The sequence below is a fragment of the Lissotriton helveticus genome, chromosome 3_2 (genome assembly GCF_964261635.1).
Source record: "Lissotriton helveticus chromosome 3_2, aLisHel1.1, whole genome shotgun sequence".
Lineage (NCBI taxonomy): Eukaryota > Metazoa > Chordata > Amphibia > Caudata > Salamandridae > Lissotriton > Lissotriton helveticus.
The window spans coordinates 497,452,056-497,468,562 of NC_136062.1; the positions used below are offsets into that span (position 1 = coordinate 497,452,056).

The window sequence follows — 16,507 nt, forward strand, 5'->3', positions numbered from 1 at the left end:
TAGTAGCAGCGACACCACAATCTGCGTATCATCCGCGTAAGATGTAAGTTCAAACCCATACGATTGAATAACTGGGGCCAGTGAGGAAACGTAAACATTGAAAAGGGTGGGACTTAGGGAGAATCTCTAGGGAACCCCACAGGGTAGCACGAAAGGTTTAGATTCGAACTCCCCAAGTGCCACGACCTGGACCTTATTAGTAAGGAAAGCTTTCAAGATGTTAAGGGCTTTCCCTTGTATCCCGCAGGCCTCCAAACGGTCCACCGAAATCATGTGATGCACCGTATCGAAGGCCGCCGACAAATCCAACAGGACCAGGGCTGCTCTACCCCCAACATCCATCACTTTCCTGATCTCCTCAGTGGATTTGATTAAGGCAGATTCGGTACTATAACCTGCTCTAAAACCATGTTGAGACGGATCAAGGGCTTGTGTGGCCCCTAAAAATGCGCTGAGCTGACTATTCATGGCTCTTTCTATTAGTTTGGCCGGTAGCAGTAGTCTGGAAATAGGGCGATAGTTATTAGGATCGGTAATGTCTAAATAGGGTTTCTTCAACAAAGGAAGGATTGAGGCCCATTTCCAGCTAGACGGGAACAAAGTGGCTAAGATGGTGGCTATAGGAGCCGGAGCTAACTTCGCCACAGCGGCTGGGCAGGGGTCTCGGGGGGAGCCCGACTTTGTTCCTAGTAGCAGTTTCTTAATCTCCTCCGTACTCACCGGGGAGAAGTACAAAAGCTTGTCCTCACTTAGATCGGCTGTTGAGTTCCCCAACCTGGCCTCTGGCAAGTTATCCCTAACTTGACCTTCAAGGGAGTTAAAAATGTTCTCCACCTTGCTTAAGAAGAACTGAGCTCGATCCTCGCACAGTTCCAGACTGGGAGGCGTGGTCGCCGGCTTTGGAGCGGCAAGGCTAGAAACGTATTAAACAGTTCCTTAGGCGAGCTCCTGGCACGATTAATACGGTTGGTGAAATATCTTTGTTTTGCCTTCCCAATCATGTCTTTATATTCCAAAAGACTTGATTTGAGTTTTCTTTTGTCTACCTCATTGTAATTTTTCGGCCAGGCTCGTTCCAGTTTCTTACAGACTAGCTCATACTCTCTGAGCTCCACTGAGAACCAAGGGGCCGACGGAATCATTCGAGTGGGGCTGCAGATTTTAGGCGGGGCTAGAATGGTACAAGTGTGATCAACCCAACTAGAATAGGTGACAGCCGCTTCTTCCACATCTAATGGGAGCGTAGCCATGGATGATACCCAAAGATCCTCTAGGGAGGCCCCCTCTATCTTATTCCAGGCCCTGCAAGTCCTTGCTAATTTTCTAATCTGCCTTGCCCTATGGGATTTTGTTGCAGGGAGGTTGAAAAGCACTGCAGCATGGTCCGACCAGGTGACTGGGTAGATTTTTGTAACCTCAAGGTCAGGATGGTTCGTAAAGATCCCATCCAGAGTATGACCAGCCTTATGAGTGGGGCCTATGAACAATTCTTTTAGTTCGACACCATTCATCACCTCCATTAGGGCTGATGTGTCAGGGTCTGAGCTGTTCTCTAAGTGAAAATTGAAATCCCCTAAAACTGTAAAGGTCTTTGCACATAAGGCCTCTCCCAGAATATTTCCCACTGAACCTAGAAATGACGTCTTAGTGCCAGGGGGCCTGTAAAGTAAACAACCTCTTAAGGACTGATGGTTGGAAAGAATAAAGTTAAAAGCCAATGCTTCACACATTTCTGAAGACATAGGTTGAAAACTACCCTTAATGGAGCTATGGTATAAAACCGCCAGGCCACCTCCTCTTTTCCGTGCTCTATCCAGAACGAAACTGAGATAGCTTGGAGGAGTGGCCTTGACTATATCTGGCCCTGAGGCAGCATCCGTCCAAGACTCGGTGACAAAGGCAATTTTTATTTCCTTGTCCTGTAGCAGCTCGGCGCAATCCAAGCTGTGTTTGACCAAGGATCTTGCGTTGAGCAGGAGGCAACTTACACTATTCAGTGTGGCCTCGACTGTCTCCTTTCTTATATTAGAGGCTGCCCGGACTGAAGTCAATAAAATTATCGGGATTGTCCAATTACATGATGAGCATACCTCAACACCGGCCTGAATCCCATTGTCGAACTCCATGCATAAACAACCAGATGTCCTCCCTCCTCCACCCAGGCTCAATAGTACATCCCGGTCATAAACTATACCTTGTGTCTTGCCTGGAGTCCGCCCACCAGGGGTCATGGCGCTAGGCGCGGCCCAGGCGCGGACGGGCGCAGACGGGCTTGCCTTTGGCACGCCGGTGGCGCGGTCGCGCCAGCCCGGCTTTTGTAGTGCTGGGGACTAAAAAGGCTAGAGATGTTCTTTGTAGCTCTGATGAAGTCCCATGTGGGGATGAAATGCCCTGACTGGGCTGCACTTTTTTGTTTTGATGAAGACTGAAGAATAAAAATGAAATAAATTATTTTATAAGCCACAACGTGTGTGCCTGATCTTTTGGATATTGCATCACAGCACACTGTCTCGGCAACTTGGCCCTTGGGAGCTTGATTGAATTGGACATGTGAATAGGAGGCTTTTGGATCTAATCAGCTTGAGCTTCCCCTCTGTTGGGTTCCATTTACATGTGGGGCTTGAAACCAGAATGTTTTATGTTCATGGATGTTTGCTCCTCTGCAGGTACCAGACCATCCTCACTGCAGCCCCCCCAAACCCCCACACGCAATAAAACACCTTGTGATCAAAGTCCAGTCTTCAGACAAGCTGGGGACCTTGCATGGTCCTCAGAAGCTCCCTGTCTGAGGGCAGCATGTCTGTCTTCTCGACTCCTTCTGGTGTTTGGTTCCTCAACATGTTTAAAGGGTGGAGTGCGGTGGGGGCTCTCAGAGCTCTGACACCACAGTGATACTAGGAGGGGGAGGGAAGGAATCAGCCACAGCTGAGTCACTGTGTAAACCAGCACTGCTGGGATAGGTGTACCTGGAGAGGGCAAGCCAAGCTTGACTCTGTGACCAAGAAGGCGAAGGACTCAAGCTTGCAGGAAGTGTCGGTCCATCCACTGGAAACACCAGATGGCGGGTTTGGGATATGTAGACGGTCGATTTACAGGGATTGCTCCATGTCGAGAACATGCATAAAATAGACTGTTTTGTGCATCTATTTAGTTTCTGTTTGGTGTCACCATTCCATAGTTTGTAACACAACACTTTTTAAAGGGACAAGGGCGGGTAAGAAGTGGGCATTACTCAAACTTCCTGTTTTTGTATTTAATGTATTCAAATAGAAACCAACCAGTCAGTGCATTTCGTCTTTGTATTGTTAAAAAATGCTTATAAAGCACACGTACAACAATCGGTTTCATGGCACTGAGAACAAGAGAGGAAGCCGCATTAACAACACCGTTGACTTTACTGATATGACTGAGAAAATAAGAAAGTCGTTAGCAATTTCCTGAACTGCACCTAAGGGGTTGCCAACCTCACTTCCACAGGATGCGAGTTCCAAAATAAATCTGAGCCCCCCCCATGTTTTTTGCATTTTAATTAGCGGGTAATCAACAGATTTAAATTGGAGGAACATAGATTCCGAGAAAGGATGTAGTTCTGGTTCCTCGAGGAAATAAAATTTGGGCCGTTCCCGGCTAAGGCTTTAAAAATGGTGCATCCCAGCTTGAAGACACAGCGTTTGGGCACTGGAAGCCCATGTAGACTCTTCCTCAGAGGTTTAACACGATGTCGTAAAGGCTGGCGGGCAATTAGCCTTGCCGAATGATTTTGCACCAACTGTAAACAATGCAGTTGGTGAGCCGGAATACCAGCATATAATGAGTTTGCGTAGTCAATGCATGAAATTACTAATGCTAAGATGACCAGAGTCAAGGCCTCGGTGGTCAAGAATCTGCTGATCTTTCGGATTATTCATAGATGCTAAAAACACTTGGAGACCACTGAGCTGATCTGGGCCTTCATGGATAAGTCACTAATCAGGACCCGAGCTCTTAACAGGGCTTCCTGGGAGTGGAGGGCTGCCCAGCATAGGAGGCCAAAAGTTAGAATTCCACGGATTTGCAATTCCACCTGTAAGAAAAAGTTCATTTTTATCAGGATTTCATTTCAAGTGATTATCATCCATCCAATCACTGATAAAACTCAAGGTGGATTGAAAATTGAACACTGAGGAAGTGCTAAATTTGATGTCAAACACTAACTGTAAGTCGTCAGCATAGTTGAAAGTTTCGACCATCTTTCCACGTAAGGACAGGATCAAAGACAAGAGGTACAAGTTAAACAAAAGGGGCTAAAGGGGCGAAAGGGAAGACCCTTGGGGAACCCCACAAGTTAATTTCTTGTTTGTGAGAAGAGAAACTAGTGAGGCGAACTGCTTGGAATCGGTCGCTGAGGTAGGAAGAGATCCACTTTAGTTCCAGGCCTTGGATCCCGGATGTACTGACATAGTCGATCAGGAGACCATGATCGACCGTGCAAACGCAGCCGATAGATCCAGGAGTACCAGAGCCAATAGTCCGAGTTGAGTCCCTTGAGCTTGGTAGTCACTTCTTATAAAGGGAGCTGATGAAACATCTTGTGGTGTGAACCCAGTAGGCCACCAGAGCACAGCAAACTGAGCGGGTGAGCCTTAACGTGTCGTAATGGCCCCCTATGGAAGGCACACGAGTGCATGTGGTAACAGCATGCCAGAAAGGTCACAGATGACCATGGAATAAGAGCCAGATGACCTGATGATGCTGGATCCTGAAGTGCTTCAGATGGTGACAGAACTGCTTATTGTCCAGGGCAATCAGGCCTCTGTGTTGTCTCCTGAGGGCAGTCACCTTTAAAGAGATTGGGGTGGACTTCTCTCTCTCATCAAGAGCTTGCACTGAGCAGCAGTGCTCGATGGCGAGGGTCTGGACGTCTGAGTGCTTCGGCACTGAAGGTTTTGTGCGACTCAGCATCAAACTGAGCCGGAATATTTTGCGTCTTCTCATCAGACCCATGCAGGAAGGGCCGCCACAAAGCCACTTCTTCAATGGAGCTCCTGGCATCTGAGCTAAGCTGGGGCCCTCAGTTACAGAGTTCTGGCCACTTGCCAAGAAGACTCTACTCACCCCTCAAGTTGCATCTACTCACCCCTCAGGCTGCATCTCGGCCTTTCATTCAACCACCCACAGACCATCTCCTGGGCAACACCACAACCCTACAAGGAATGGGAGTCCGAAAGACTGGCCACACAAACTGGGCATTCAACCTTTCAGGTCTTTTTGCCACCACTGCAGGAGGAGAGGTGTCAAAGGCAAAGAAAGCTTTCATTGGGGCAAAGAGACAGGTGAGAAGGGGTGCATCCGGGCAGGAGTTTAAAATAACGTAGGGAGGACCCGCGTACGCACAGAAATCTTGGGCCTTATTCATAGAACTAACTTAAGACAAAATGCTAAACTTACTACCATTTTGGTATTCACAGAAGGCACTTACTCATTTCGGTATTCCTAGAAGTTAGGAATGCCTTCTGTGAATACTGAAAGTCTTAAAGTTAGGATTTTTCTCAGTTTAGGAGTAGTAAAATTAGGAGCCCTAACTTTAGGATTCCTAAATGTCTTCAGTGAATACCAAAAGTCTTAAAATTAGGATTTTTCTCAGTTTAGTAGTAGTAAAGTTAGGACTCCTAACTTCTGTGAATACCGAAATGAGTAAGTGCCTTCTGTGAATACCAAAATGGTAGTAAATTTAGGATTTTGTCTTCAGTTAGTTCTGTGAATCGGGCCCATTCTTTTTTACAATATGAAAGAAAATGCCCCATTAAGCAAGCCCCGCCCCATGGAGCAAGCACCGCCCCATGCAGCAAGCACCGCCCCATGCAGCAAGCATCGCTCCTTGCAGCAAGCCCCGCCCCATGGAGCAAGCCCTGCCCCATGCAACAAGCACCGCCCCATGCATCAAGCACCGCTCCATGCAACAAGCCCCACCCCATTAAGCAAGCCCTGCCCCATGCATTAAGCATCGCTCTTTGCAGCACGCCCCACCCCATGCAGCAAGCAGCGCCCCATGCAGCAAGCACCGCTCCATGCATCAAGCACCGCTCCATGCAGCAAGCCCTGCCCCATGCATCAAGAATCGCTCCTTGCAGCAAGACCCGCCCCATGCAGCAAGCACCGCTCCATGCATCAAGCACCGCTCCATGCAGCAAGCCCCGCCCCATGCATCAAGCACCGCCCCATGCAGCAAGCACCGCCCCATGCAGCAAGCACCGCCCCATGCATCAAGCACCGCTCCATGCAGCAAGCCCGCCCCATGCATCAAGCACCACCCCATGCATCAAGCACTGCTCCATGCAACAAGCCCCGCCCCATGCAGCAAGCCCTGCCCCATGCATCAAGCATCGCTCCTTGCAGCAAGCCCCGCCCCATGCAGCAAGACCCGCCCCATGCAGCAAGCACCGCCCCATGCAGCAAGCACCGCCCCATGCAGCAAGCCCTGCCCCATGCATCAAGCATCGCTCCTTGCAGCAAGCCCCGCCCCATGGAGCAAGCACCGCTCCATGCATCAAGCACCGCCCCATGCAGCAAGCCCTGCCCGATGCATCAAGCACCGCCCCATGCAGCAAGCCCTGCCCCATGCATCAAGCATTGCTCCTTGCAGCAAGCCCCGCCCCATGGAGCAAGCACCGCCCCATGCATCAAGCATCGCTCCTTGCAGCAAGCCCCGCCCCATGGAGCAAGCCCTGCCCCATGCAGGAAGCACCACCCCATGCATCAAGCACCGCTCCATGTAGCAAGCCCCGCCCCATGCATCAAGCACCGCCCCATGCATCAAGCACCGCTCCATGCAACAAGCCCCACCCCATTAAGCAAGCCCCACCCCATTAAGCAAATCCCACCCCATTAAGCAAGCCCCACCCCATGCAGCAAGCCCCACCCCATGCAGCAAGCACCGCTCCATGCAGCAAGCACAGCGCCAGACAGCAAACATCACCTTATGCAGAGCTGATGGTCCCATGCACTGTCCATGCAGCGCACGCGCCCCCATAAAGCACGCACCACCACAACCAGCACTGGCGCCTGCAGCACACCATACCTCAGGGTCACTGTGGCTGCGGTGAATGTCTGCGAAGTTGAGGAGGCAGAGGGCTTGGAGCGGCCGGTCTCCATGCTGCAGGGCAATCTTCATGGACTCCTGAACAAGACATCAGAGGATGGAGACTTAATATGAGGTTTAAAGCTGCAGGAAAACATTGGATCTGTGAGTCGCTTGAGCGTGCACGACGCAACCTCATCATTTCATGCACTGCTCTGTTCCTCGTTGCACTAAGAGGACAGATGGACATTTCTCTGCTCAATGAACCTGCATCGGGAGCGCCTTGTCCAGTGCTACATGGCTCTGTTGCTGCTCCCAGCAGAGCTCTAGTCTTTGTGGAAGGTAGAGCTTCAGCCAAAGTGGGACTCTGGGTGGCTACTGTGTCCCTTAATGAGGTCATGGCACAAATACTGCTGTGTCCACAAATAAAAAGTGGGGGTACAGGCCTTTTTTACCCACATCTCACTCTGGGAGACTGCTTAGTAACTCTCTTTGTCACATCTGTATCCTGTACCCTGAAAGGGCCCCATTGTTCCCCCTGAATGTGAGAGGTAAGGATGAGAAGTGCTGCTGTCTCTCCCCTTCTTCCCACCCCCCCATGTGCACCAACCATTCGCAGCCAGGTGCTGTGCGTCTGGTTCTGGATTCAAATCAATCTTAATGGAGCGGGGCACCTGTGTTTACTGTCCCTGTGTCCAGCTGGAGATAGAAGAAATATCTGAACAAATGACTGGCCATGGCCGCAACCAAACACCTGACCAGGGAGCGTGCTGTGTCCACCCATCCTCTGCGTGCCGCGTCCACCTCAGGCCCTGATAGAATAGACGAGCTGACCGTCCTCTGCGTGCCGTGTCCACCTCAGGCCCTGATAGAATAGACGAGCTGGCCGTCCTCTGCGTGCCGTGTCCACCTCAGGCACTGACTGGGAGATGGTCTGGCTGTCCTCTGCTCAGGCACTGATTGCTGAGCTAATTTGCTGCAGGAGTATCTCTGACAGACACACAACCCAGTGGGTATTTTGAGATTTGCGCCATCACTATGGACGTAGGCTGATGGGGCACATTACTGGAGACTGGTTCACATGGGCATTTGCTGAACCTGCATGAAGATGCTAGTGGCATTGATTAGATGCCTGAGTATTTTTAACTGTGATTTTTAGTCTGAGTGGCTTCCTAGCCTGACACTCTTTATAGAAGTGACCTGCATCGGTGAGCCAAGGTCTCCTTCGTCACTCCACAGGGCTGGGTGCACCAGGACTAAACCAGAGACAAGAAGGTTGTGGCCTCCTCCTTAGGAGAAAAGACACATTCCAGCACAAGGAAGAGAAGATGAGATTTAAGGAAAAGGAGGGAGTCCACTTTGTGAGATTGAAGATCTACTTGGCAGACCAAGACCTGAGGCAAGGTGTCCCTGCCACTGACCCGAAGGTCCCCCCGCTCTGCAGAAGCCTCTCGGAGAGGGGGTGTTCTCCCAGAAGAGGCGCCTGAGTGTTAGCCTGGGAGGCTTCAAGGAGCCTTGTGGTATGGATTGCCTGTCCAAAGTGCACGGATTCCTTGTTCCGATGGCAGGGGACGATTCAAGCGTGTGAATCTATGAAAGATCCAATACCGGAAAAACAAAATGCATTTCCCAAAAGAAGCATTTATGCATCAAAATAAGGGGATGAAAATCCAAACTCTTGCAGTCAAGGAGCTCTGTTTCTTTTTGATGACACCACAGTGAGGCAAACGTTGTACTGGCCGTTCTCGGCAATCTCTCCACGTAAGCCGCCATGCCGGAGGGGCGGGCAAGGGCCTGCAAAGAGTTCTGGCCTGCAATGCCGTCCTTTCCCTGAAGGAATATACTGGCTATGTTTTTAGACTGGTAAAATCTAGTCTGGTGTTAGATCACTCGGGAAATCTGGGCGCAGGAACACCAGAGCCCTGATAATTGTCTGGAGTGGACTCCAGGCAGGAGTTAGTTCTGCACCCTGGTAGCTGGGCCGTTATGCCTGCTGTGCTGCTCGCCATTCTCCGTGCCACTGGAGTCAAGCGATCCTAGCTGATGAGGGCTGAAAGCCTGACACCGATCCTAGGATGCTTGTTTCCAGTCCAGGGAGGACCTGGCCTGGCAGTTCGGGCTGGACTGTTCCCATGAGGCACAGGGTCAAGGCTGATTTGCATATGGCTGGGTCTAAACTGGAATGGCATGGTGAGCAAACAAACGATGGATTTAGGCCCAGATCTCTGTACTGGGGTGAATGTATGACATTGTTCTGCATTCTGTCCATCAATTGATCTTTTTGCATTCGCCGCTCTGACCCGGCATTTCACCTGCAACTCCAGTTCTCCAGTGTTTTACAGATTCACAGGTGGCTTTTCCTCCTTCCTCTTAGCGAGGCTCACCTGTTTCCTATCCTTACACTCTTGGTCTTTGAACTCTGAGCTACGGTGGCCTCTTCGGGAGTGGATTGAAGAGCAAGTTCACCTCTGGGTCTGAGGTTTGGGAAGGTTAATGCGACTATACCACAAATAAACCCATTCCTGGGACTTCCAACCTGATGACAGGGAATGATTCAGGCATGTGAATCTATGAACAATTCATAGCTGGAGCATAGAGTCTGGACAGACTAGAAACGGCAGCAGGCCGGCTACGAGGTGGACCGTTTACACACGAGGCGTGCACCTACCTCATGTACAGGGAGGACAGATACGGATGTCGGAGTGTGCACCACCTGCTGGGAGGGTTCCAGAACGGCCTCGCTGTAGCCTCATTCACAGTGCACTGGTGAGTCCTTAAAACATTAGGAGTCCCTGGAAAGGTCTTTGAATTACGCCAACGTGGAGTTGCCAGCCAATGCCTATACGTGGTGTGGCAGCTCCATGGTGGCAAACTTTGTCTTTTTTAGTTTTATATAGAGTAAGCTCGGCTCAAGTGCATCCGATCACCTTAGATTAGCTCCAGATTACATTACACCAGGTCAGATTCATTTTTTTTTGTCGCTAGGAGATTCAGCAGTTTGCCCAGAATCACAGGATGTTGAGCCGACGCCAAGACTCGAAACTGGTTCCCCAGTTCTAAAGTCAGCAGCTCTGGTCCTTGGGCCACATCTGCTCCCTTGAAAGCTGTGCTAGAAATATGCCGGGCCGCCACTCGGGCGTTTGCATTGGCATTTCTGTCACGGGTGATAAGCCGCGCTCTATAAATACGGTTTGATTTGATTTGACAGCCGGGCGAGTCTTCGATGGCAGCCATGTGACTGTCGGGTCAGCCATGAGTATCACGACAGAATCTGACGTCAGCACATGCTGCGATATGACGGCTGGTGCAGAGTGTGTCCTATCAGGGCACCTGGGCACCTTACTGAAGGTAAGGAAGGGGTGAGGAGCGCCATCTTCCCGGTCCCACTACCCCCATACAGGGAGTGGTGTTACGACCCGTGGGGCATTTCCCTGGGGCTAAGGGCGGTCAGTGGGCAATGGACAGTATTCCGGCCGGTACTGCTGTTCACTTGTGGTTTCCTAGAGGCAAATCCTAGTCCAAACTGGGCCGCGGTGGGGTTGATTAGACTCACTTTTATTTAATTTCATGAGGTGCATCTCAGCCGGTCTAACACTTCCAACCGGATGTGATGTGGCTCATCTCACCGACAGGTCCTTTCTCCAAGCCCAGCGCCAAGAAGATGCCAGCCCGAAGCACGAAGCACCGGCAGATCTGCGTCAATCAATCAGTACTTTTAAAGCGCAGCACTGTCACCCCTCGGGGTATCTGGGCGCTACGGATGCCGCGTAGCAGTAAAAGAGCCAAGTCTGGAGTCTCTTTCTGAAATCTGCCCGAGAGGGTGCGGTTCGGAGGTGGAGGGGCGGTCGTTCCAGGTCTTGGAGGTGATGTAGGAGAAGGAGTGGCCTCCACTGTGACTTCAACCAATGTAGGGTGTTTTTTTATTTTATTTATTGCAATTTTCTATAGCGCGAACATTACCCAAGGTGTCAGAGCGCTTTACAAAAGAACCAGTTGCGATACATAGGACTTTGGATTACATGAGTTACATAGGAGATATAAACATGAAAAATTGCAAATGTACAAGTTGTAAAGTCACATAAGGAAAAGATACAAACAGATAAACTCTACAATCACATAGGAATGGTAGTAAGTACAAAGGACTACTACCTATGCTAGTGGTTAGAGATAAAAATATATGCAAATTGCAAATTCACTCAGGATTACATATATTACATATTTACAGAGCAGGACATTCTTACCATCGTTCAGCCAGGTGTTCAGGGGGCAGGGGAAGGAAGAGGGGGAGAACAGAAAGAAAGGGAAAGGAAGGCAGGACAGGACAGTAGACTAGAGGGGGAAATGAGTAAGAGAGTCAGGAGGAGGGCAGACGGTTTCAAAGTCATAGCTGTACTGTCCATGAGCAAACGTTGAGGACGTGCCTGAAGAGCAGTCCGTCACGGTCCAAGAAGAGGTGGCCATCGGTGTTCAGCTGGAAGGGCGTGCGGCGAGTCACTGCGCCCTCCAGGAGCGAGTCTGGGTAGCGCTGCACCATCTGCCGCTGCGTTATGTACAGGTAGCCGCCAACGTTTAGCGTGAGCAGCGAGGCTGGGGCAGCGACAGGGACTGCGGAGCGCTCTTCGCACGGGGCTGCGCCCTCCTCGTTCTTATCCCTGTGAGTGGCTCTGCGCTCCATGCCGGGAGCCGTCTCTAAAACTGGTGCAGCACAACAGTTAACTTTAGGGCGATGCCCCACTGAGCAGGGACTTAGCTTTTGGTACTGTTCTATGGTCACCGATGTATGTTTGCCCTATGGAGGCCCTACGCTCAGTGTCGCTTTAAGTTCCTGGTTATAGTCGGTGACGGCCGCCATTTTGAGGTCAGGCAGCCCGAGGCCGGCTCCCGCCTATCTAGATCACCTCAAATTATGCCCACATGCTTGTGGGGGCTGCATGGAGCTGCATGGAGGTTGATAAAAGTTCAGCCGGTGATGGATGTAGAACGGGTCCTTGTCATGGAGGGCTTCGTAGGCGTGCGTGAGGATCTTGAACTGGCATCTCTTCTGGGTGGGGAGTCACCGGAGGCACGTGCGTCTGGAATAGGGGATGTGCTAAGATGCTAGCCACAAAAATCTATAACTCACAGACCGCAGCTTTTCAGACCTCATACCCTATACCTCACTCTATACCTCACAGACCAACATACCCAATAGAGCCCCATACTTTACAGACACACGTGCCTTCATGACCTCACATACCTGCACACCTCACAAAACATGTCTCACAGGCCCCAAACCTTCCCGTATCCCACAGAAGCCGTACCTCGCAGCACTCCATGGCATCCGTCAGGCGGCCCAGCTTCCTGTAGGCCACCGCCATGTGGTACTGGCTCATGGCGCGATACTTGAGGCTCCAGCCCTTGCCGTAGTCATTGACCAGCTCAGCTGCCTTGCAGGGGAAGAAGAGAGCCTTCTCGTAATCCTACATGACGGAAAGACAGACACATGAGCAGGATTCACCCTTTATCAGGAGGTTTTACATTCAGAGGCAGAGACATGGCCTGAGTGGCAGACAGCAGACTCCTGATATGAAGTGAGTGTCCATGGAGGGGGGGTGGACCCTATCAGAAGCCAGCTGTGGGGGCAGGGACCTGACCCAGGAGAAAGGGGCAGAGAGCAGACTCCTGACATGAAGTGAGTGTCCATGGAGGGGGGGTGGACCCTATCAGAAGCCAGCTGTGGAGGCAGGGACCTGACCCAGGAGAAAGGGGCAGAGAGCAGACTCCTAGTATGAAGTGAGTGTCCATGGAGGGGGAGTGGACCCTATCAGAAGCCAGCTGTGGAGGCAGGGACCTGACCCAGTACAAAGGGGCAGAGAGCAGACTCCTGACATGAAGTGAGTGTCCATGGAGGGGGAGTGGACCCTATCAGAAGCCAGCTGTGGAGGCAGGGACCTGACCCAGGAGAAAGGGGCAGAGAGCAGACTCCTGATATGAAGTGAGTGTCCATGGAGGGGGAGTGGACCCTATCAGAAGCAAGCTGTGGAGGAAGGGAGCTGACCCAGTACAAAGGGGCAGAGAGCAGACTCCTGATATGAAGTGAGTGTCCATGGAGGGGGAGTGGACCCTATCAGAAGCCAGCTGTGGAGGCCGGGAGCTGACCCAGTACAAAGGGGCAGAGAGCAGACTCCTGACATGAAGTGAGTGTCCATGGAGGGGAGTGGACCCTATCAGAAGCCAGCTGTGGAGGCAGGGACCTGACCCAGGAGAAAGGGGCAGAGAGCAGACTCCTGATATGAAGTGAGTGTCCATGGAGGGGGAGTGGACCCTATCAGAAGCCAGCTGTGGAGGCAGGGACCTGACCCAGTACAAAGGGGCAGAGAGCAGACTCCTGGTATGAAGTGAGTGTCCATGGAGGGGGAGTGGACCCTATCAGAAGTCAGCTGTGGAGGCAGGGACCTGACCCAGTACAAAGGGGCAGAGAGCAGACTCCTGGTATGAAGTGAGTGTCCATGGAGGGGGAGTGGACCCTATCAGAAGCCAGCTGTGGAGGCAGGGACCTGACCCAGTACAAAGGGGCAGAGAGCAGACTCCTGACATGAAGTGAGTGTCCATGGAGGGGGGGTGGACCCTATCAGAAGCCAGCTGTGGAGGCAGGGACCTGACCCAGGAGAAAGGGGCAGAGAGCAGACTCCTGATATGAAGTGAGTGTCCATGGAGGGGGAGTGGACCCTATCAGAAGCAAGCTGTGGAGGAAGGGAGCTGACCCAGTACAAAGGGGCAGAGAGCAGACTCCTGATATGAAGTGAGTGTCCATGGAGGGGGAGTGGACCCTATCAGAAGCCAGCTGTGGAGGCCGGGAGCTGACCCAGTACAAAGGGGCAGAGAGCAGACTCCTGACATGAAGTGAGTGTCCATGGAGGGGGAGTGGACCCTATCAGAAGCCAGCTGTGGAGGCAGGGACCTGACCCAGGAGAAAGGGGCAGAGAGCAGACTCCTGATATGAAGTGAGTGTCCATGGAGGGGGAGTGGACCCTATCAGAAGCCAGCTGTGGAGGCAGGGACCTGACCCAGTACAAAGGGGCAGAGAGCAGACTCCTGGTATGAAGTGAGTGTCCATGGAGGGGGAGTGGACCCTATCAGAAGTCAGCTGTGGAGGCAGGGACCTGACCCAGTACAAAGGGGCAGAGAGCAGACTCCTGGTATGAAGTGAGTGTCCATGGAGGGGGAGTGGACCCTATCAGAAGCAAGCTGTGGAGGCAGGGACCTGACCCAGTACAAAGGGGCAGAGAGCAGACTCCTGACATGAAGTGAGTGTCCATGGAGGGGGGGTGGACCCTATCAGAAGCCAGCTGTGGAGGCAGGGACCTGACCCAGTACAAAGGGGCAGAGAGCAGACTCCTAGTATGAAGTGAGTGTCCATGGAGGGGGAGTGGACCCTATCAGAAGCCAGCTGTGGAGGCAGGGACCTGACCCAGTACAAAGGGGCAGAGAGCAGACTCCTGACATGAAGTGAGTGTCCATGGAGGGGGGGTGGACCCTATCAGAAGCCAGCTGTGGAGGCAGGGACCTGACCCAGGAGAAAGGGGCAGAGAGCAGACTCCTGATATGAAGTGAGTGTCCATGGAGGGGGAGTGGACCCTATCAGAAGCAAGCTGTGGAGGAAGGGAGCTGACCCAGTACAAAGGGGCAGAGAGCAGACTCCTGATATGAAGTGAGTGTCCATGGAGGGGGAGTGGACCCTATCAGAAGCCAGCTGTGGAGGCCGGGAGCTGACCCAGTACAAAGGGGCAGAGAGCAGACTCCTGACTGTTAGACGGGGACCCTGAGGGTCGGCCGGGTACTGAGGGAGAGATCCCCGAGGGGGACCGTCTCCGGCGATCGTACAGACAAGTTACCACCCTCCCCACAAATAGGCACCACACCAAGTCGAGTTCAATACTTTATATAAGGTTCGTAAGGCAAGGATATCAGCGATACAGGATATCTCGGACCCGGGGGTCCTCTCACTTCTAGTCTTTGTAGGGAAAGGGGGTAGCGGGACAGTCTTGGTACCGGATCGGTACAGGTAGTGGTAAGAGGCGAGCTCACAATCCTCGAGCTGGAGTGTCTGTGGATCGGGCCGCGGCAGCGCCAGCAGGCCAAGATGATAGTCTCACAAGGCAGAGGGCCGCGGCAGCGCCAGCAGGCCGAGTCGATGGTTTCACGAGGCAGAGGGCCGCGGCACAGGCCAAGACGATGGTTTCACGAGGCAGAGGGCCGCGGCAGCGCCAGCAGGCCAAGACGATGGTTTCACGAGGCAGAGGGCCGCGGCAGCGCCAGCAGGCCAAGACGATGGTTTCACGAGGCAGAGGGCCGCGGCAGCGCCAGCAGGCCAGTCACAGATGAGTTCTTCTCGGGTCTCTCGACTCCAGGATACAACTGGCTTCCTGGTCTGGCCCTGCCCCAGTTATAGGTCTGGTCCCCTTTGATGTCCGGACCCTCGCGCCTGGGGGGCCGGGAGGTCCGGGATGAGGGAGTCCAGACACCCAGCAGGGGGGTGGAGCCAGTGCCCAGGGCGGCCTGGGGTGATCGACACCTGGCGGAGGAGAGCCGTTGACGATTCCTTTCTCCCATTGACTCGCCAAGTGGTCACTCTGCCTCCTGGGGGGAGGTTGGTGCCTCGATGTCGGGCCCGGCCGGGCCCAGGGTGAGGGTCGAGTTGAGGCCACGCGGCCTCGTGCTGCAGTGCCCCAAGATGGCGGCTGGGCCGAGGCCGTGGTGTGGATGGTGACCCGGGCCAGCTGGGTCCGGAGCTGGTGTCTTGTGGGTGAGGGATTGCAGTGTACTTCGGGTGGTCGTCGGGGACTCTGGCTGGGGATGCAGGGGGAGCCAGGGTCCAGGTCCCATTGCGGGGAGGGGGGCAGCCCGACCATGCGGCCTGTCCAACATGCGTCCCCCCCAGCTGAAGGCGGGGAGAGTCAGCCATCTTCCTGGGGACTCTCCTCGCTGAGGCGGAAAAAGCGTGACAGGCCGTCGGCGTTGGCGTGGTCCTGGCCTGGACGATGTTCTACCGTGAAGTCCATCCCCTGCAGGGAGATGGACCAGCGCAACAGCTTCGGGTTCTCCCCCCGCATTTGCATCAGCCATTGCAGGGGTCGGTGGTCTGTTTGCACCCGGAAGTGGGTGCCGAAGAGGTAGGGCCGGAGCTTCTTGAGTGCCCAGACTACGGCGAAGGCCTCCCTCTCAATGGTGCTCCAGCGCTGTTCTCGGGCAGCAGGCGTCTGCTGATGTAGGCCACTGGTTGGTCGACCCCTTCGGCGTTGAGTTGGGAGAGGACGGCCCCCACACCATGATCGGAGGCGTCCGTCTGCACAATGAATTCCCGGCTGTAGTCGGGAGCCTGGAGCACGGGGGCCGTGCACATGGCGGCCTTCAGTCTCTCGAAGGCCGATTGGCAGTCCGGGGTCCAGTTGACGGTTTTGGGGCCCTTCT

General features: G+C 53.1%; 1 protein-coding gene across 1 annotated transcript in view; it reads right to left on the bottom strand.

Annotated features, from left to right (window-relative positions):
* Positions 1-16,507, bottom strand: part of RAPSN (receptor associated protein of the synapse) — a 123,200-nt gene that overhangs the window by 33,804 nt on the left and 72,889 nt on the right. Inside the window, exons 3-4 of the mRNA XM_078684708.1 lie at positions 12,358-12,516; positions 7,058-7,156 (exon numbers count right to left, since the gene is read on the bottom strand). Of these exons, the coding sequence (XP_078540834.1) occupies positions 7,058-7,156; positions 12,358-12,516 (258 nt within the window). The remainder of the gene's footprint in view (positions 1-7,057; positions 7,157-12,357; positions 12,517-16,507) is intronic.